Genomic DNA, 4,617 nt, shown 5'->3' on the forward strand with positions numbered 1-4,617 from the left:
TTCTGTCGGCTTATTGTGTTTTGATAGAAATGCTATAGCAGGAACCAAGTAACTGGTTAGCTTCAAGAGTTTTGCTCTTGAGTCTTGAATTGTGACGTTTGTTTAGGTTTGCCTTGCCGTTAGGTTTTACGTAGACTTCTTTTACGCGAATTTTGGTGCGAGTTTTCGTCCACCTTTTTCCTCCTCGGATTGACAAGTAAATTTCTTCACTGAGATCGTTTGACAGAAAGGAATGGTTTAATTTGAACACGTGGTCACGTTGACAACCATCGGTAAATCACAGTGCTTGATATCATGGTGTTGATATATGGGGTGCGTACATTCAAGCTATGATGCAATAATAACTTAACTTGAGTTTTAAAACACACAAGCGCATGAAAAAGCTTGCAAACTGTACATACTAGACAGTAAAGTAATATCAGAGAAATAAAAATGGGCCTTAATATTATTCCTCGTTGTTACTTTCATGTTCACTTCACACGTTACAATGTCCATCATTAATACTGAAGTAAATGTGCATTTAAACATGCATTTCCTTTAAGCTAGGGGCACAACCCACCGTACGTGCAAGTGCGTGTTGCCTACGTGCCAAAATGTGGGCAATATTCTTGAATCCGTAAGTGGTAAGTACCGCCTCCGTACGAACACGTAGGGAATCCGGCGGATTTTGGAGCACGCAGACACGCCGTATAACTTTACGTGCAGGCAAAACTTTGTGTGCCATCGGGACACCTTGCGCAACCGTGCGAGTGACGTGCGTTGACGTACTCCCTTCCTGCTCTTGACCGTCGTTCCCCACGTTTTCAGAAATACGTGGCGGACTTGGCCTCCCAAAAAAAACGTACGGACAAATTGCACGTACGGCGGGTTGTGCCCCTAGCTTTAGATATGCTCAGTATTTAAGACCTCAAGGGTCACCGATAAATTACAGGTCACGGTAAGTAGCACAGACTTTAGTCTGATCGACTCTTTTTTTGCTAATCTGGACTGACGAATAATACTTACTGATGATACATACTGAACTTACTTACTTACACTTACACTAAACGTCAACTCAAAATATGTTGAGCCCTGCACAACTCAACTGTCAAGTGTAATACATCACGTCGCATACATTGTACGTTATACAATAGGTTGCAATATTCATCATTAAGTATGTGACACGTATAAATCATTCCGTATATAGTTGTTTCATTACCACATAACATTATATAATATACTATATAACATGCATAACATAATATGTTAGAATATTTCAAATCACCTTTAGTTACTGCGAAACTCTATCATACATCTCTTATCTAATACTATATAATGTACATACACAGGTCATATATCTGAACATTATAACAAGTCAATGACTCTGTTTAAACATAACGTTACATGTTAGAACACTGTACAGTTGCGTTGGACAGTTGGCGATCCTGGATCCCTGCATCCCTCCTCAGACAACAGTTTCAGGCGCCTGTAACTCTCCTAGCAGCCAGTATGTCGTCATGGGGAGCTCGCGACCCTGTATGGACGACCAAACGGTATCTTAGCATAGTTCGGTATCTTAGCGTAAACCCGTGGTATGAAAAGCTCTGGGTTTTTTCATATTGGTCACACAATTTTCTAATAAAAGAGTTCCATGAATGAGAATTGGCACTGATTTTGGCCATAGGGCCTCCGAACAACATGTCCTGAAGTCCATGCATTCATGACACTCTAGACTGTGACTGTAGAGTCTAAACCATGTGCACCTTAACTCCTAGTACAGGTATCTCACCTTGACAATGATCTCTCCCCTCTCCTGTAAGATGAAACTGGTGAAATATTCCAGGTCTCGTTTGGTTTCAGGTGATACGTGAATCTTCATGGCTGGAGTAGAAAGTGAACCATTCTTGTTTATCCGTGATTTTACGTATCACCTGACTGAACAAAAATCTCAGCACCGCTACTTTCTGTGAAAAACACTGATTCGACAGTCAAGTACATGTGCAATGTTTACACTGCATTTTCGCACTTCTCGTTACAATAGTGAAAGAAAAATGGGCTGCAAAACTTGGCACACATTTAACAGAACTTTGTAGCTTGTTATCTTTCTTACAATCAGTGTTGCATGTAGAGTTTAGTTGCTTTCTTACCCTCTCCATTTGATTCCATCCTAGAGGCAATGTTGACAGTGTCACCAAACAGACAGTACCGAGGCATCTTCAGTCCCACTACTCCAGCAGCACACGGACCTTAAGACAAAACAGTCTCTTTAAAATTTTATGGACTTTAGGAAGATGTTGCAGCCTTATCAATTTGCCATCTCTCACAGTTACCAAACGATAAAAGATACACTCATGAGTGATATGTAATCGGTACTGTAATGTTTTCTTACAATGATTACCAACAAAAATGATATTTCATTTTGGTGTTATCAGTAGAGCAGCCAATAGAGGATGATTTGAGTCCATTGAGTACAGCTGTTGTGTTACGCCGAAGGTCGATTATACCGGCTTTAAAGATACAGATGAATATGCATTGCTTTGACACCTCATGACTTTGAATGTAAAAGGTAGATTAACTATTGCAGGGCACAGCAAAACAATACTCATCATCCGACTATTATTTTCTTGACGTAAACGTAAGAGGAGTAGCGGCTGTGGCAACAACCTTTGCGCTCCTCTCTCATACATATCTTAATTGGAGATTTGTGACTCACCACTGTGCAGTCCTATCCGGATCTTAAGTTTCTGATCAGGTCTGTTCCTGATCTTCATGGTGTCTTGGACCGCTTGTCTCAAGGCCAAAGACACGCTTGCTATTTCTCGCGCATGCTTATTGCCGTTTCTCTTGGGCAGACCGGACACAAGCATGTAGGCGTCTCCGATGGTTTCAACCTGGAGGTAAAGATCCTCGTCAGTATGAAAAACTTACTGTAACCGACAGGGGGCGGTACTGAATATTTGAACTTTACTGAGTCTGGTGTCAAGCAAAAGTGAAATTTACCTTTTCTTTGCACTATTACACTTAAGTTGTGTCTGACATTGTAGAGCAGACCGACACCATTTAAGTGAGGGTCAAATAAAAAAAGTCGTGTGGTGGTACCTTGACCTGCAAGACTTTCACGGCAATACGATTCGTCTCAATGCCTTACGATATCGTGTGTGGGAGGGTGCTTACCTTGTAAACATTGTATCTGCTGATGATCTTGTCCCACAATGTGTAGAGGTCATTAAGCAGATCCACGACCTAGGAAACATCCAGAACAATTCCAAATCAGAGAAGTTTACTCACAAACATTAACAATTGCTGAACTATACAAGTTCAATTCTGTTTACTTGATAACTTTCGTTTTATGACGTTTACAGGTATGCTTAACAACTTTACAAGGAAGGTTGTCAAGTATTCCCGCATATCTGCTAGGCATATATATATATATATATATATATATATATATATATATATATATATATATATATATATACGACAGAAATTGCACGTTATTCGCTACATTGAGCCGAATGCATCAAATTGTTAAGTTACAGAGTTACAGTTTAGGCCATGTTGATTTGATTGCGCTATAAGAAGGGTTTTCAACCATGCTGTAAGTCGTACAAAGTAGCTGCAGAATGAGCGAATATATGCCGTAGATTCAGTAAATCGACACATCGAAAAACATGCACAGATGTCATGTAATACCAACGTCAATTGCAAGGTCAAAGAAGAAGATGTGTGTTTGGTTATTTGTTCAGTCTTCATGACCACTCCTGAGGCCAGCTGGATCGTCGCATGGGAGGGTGTTGTGAGGGCGCGTGTGGCGGGGATCGGTAACTCTTTGTGCGCCGGTTCTTAGGAGTTTGGTTTTCCCAGGGTATGACCACTTAGATTTCATGTAAAACACCATTTTTGGGGGGATTGGGGGCAGACTTTTGTATTCACACCTCCACGCTCGCACAGTTTTGGGGTTCAGTGTGAAAAGATCATTACTATGATCAAATCAACGTGGCCTTGGCTTAGATTGTATAAACATTAGACTGTCCAAGCAGTTCCTCGTACCTCGACGGGTTTCATGGACTCCACCAGGCCGGTAAAGCCGACGATGTCGCTGAAGTAGATGGTGACCCTGTCGTATGTTTCCGCCTCAACTGACCGGCCTTGTCGGAGATCCTCGGCAACTGCCCTAAAGACAATGGTCAAGATTACAGACTTAAATGGTCAAGAAATAAATATTAATCTTTGAATTCCTGTCTTGTAATTTCCTGTGTAGAGCCGAATCTGCGTCATACAGAAACTATAAATTCATAACTGAGCAGAGTTCTAGGGCGCGTGTTTGAATTTGCGTGGGGGAGTTTATACTTAAGGTATCTCGGTCGGCTAAATTGGCATTTTGACCTTCCACTGTTTTCTTATTATTGAATTAAGAATGAATGGAGCCATAACGAATGTTGATAGATGGGCATTAAAGAATTCTAAATCTGATTTTTTGGGGGGCCAAATTGATGACGTCATCATTTTTATTACCTCTGATATCATTTTTTTCTATGACAAAATACAGCACTTTGGTACAAACCACTGTAATGAAACTTCGTTTTTCGTTGCATAATGATGCAAGCTACAAACGTAGTGTTGCGCAAACTGATATCT

General features: G+C 40.7%; 1 protein-coding gene across 2 annotated transcripts in view; it reads right to left on the reverse strand.

Annotated features, from left to right (window-relative positions):
- Positions 1 to 808: 808 nt before the first annotated feature.
- The window catches only part of LOC118412279 (atrial natriuretic peptide receptor 1-like), a 17,559-nt gene continuing 13,750 nt past the window's right edge, over positions 809 to 4,617 (reverse strand). For both annotated transcript variants that reach the window (XM_035815040.1, XM_035815038.1), the window contains exons 16-21: positions 4,030 to 4,153; positions 3,154 to 3,222; positions 2,693 to 2,870; positions 2,127 to 2,225; positions 1,769 to 1,860; positions 809 to 1,513 (exon numbers count right to left, since the gene is read on the reverse strand). In XM_035815040.1, the coding sequence (XP_035670933.1) occupies positions 1,445 to 1,513; positions 1,769 to 1,860; positions 2,127 to 2,225; positions 2,693 to 2,870; positions 3,154 to 3,222; positions 4,030 to 4,153 (631 nt within the window). In that variant the 3' untranslated portion in view covers positions 809 to 1,444. The remainder of the gene's footprint in view (positions 1,514 to 1,768; positions 1,861 to 2,126; positions 2,226 to 2,692; positions 2,871 to 3,153; positions 3,223 to 4,029; positions 4,154 to 4,617) is intronic.

The sequence above is a fragment of the Branchiostoma floridae genome, chromosome 3 (genome assembly GCF_000003815.2).
Source record: "Branchiostoma floridae strain S238N-H82 chromosome 3, Bfl_VNyyK, whole genome shotgun sequence".
In the NCBI taxonomy this organism is placed as follows: domain Eukaryota; kingdom Metazoa; phylum Chordata; class Leptocardii; order Amphioxiformes; family Branchiostomatidae; genus Branchiostoma; species Branchiostoma floridae.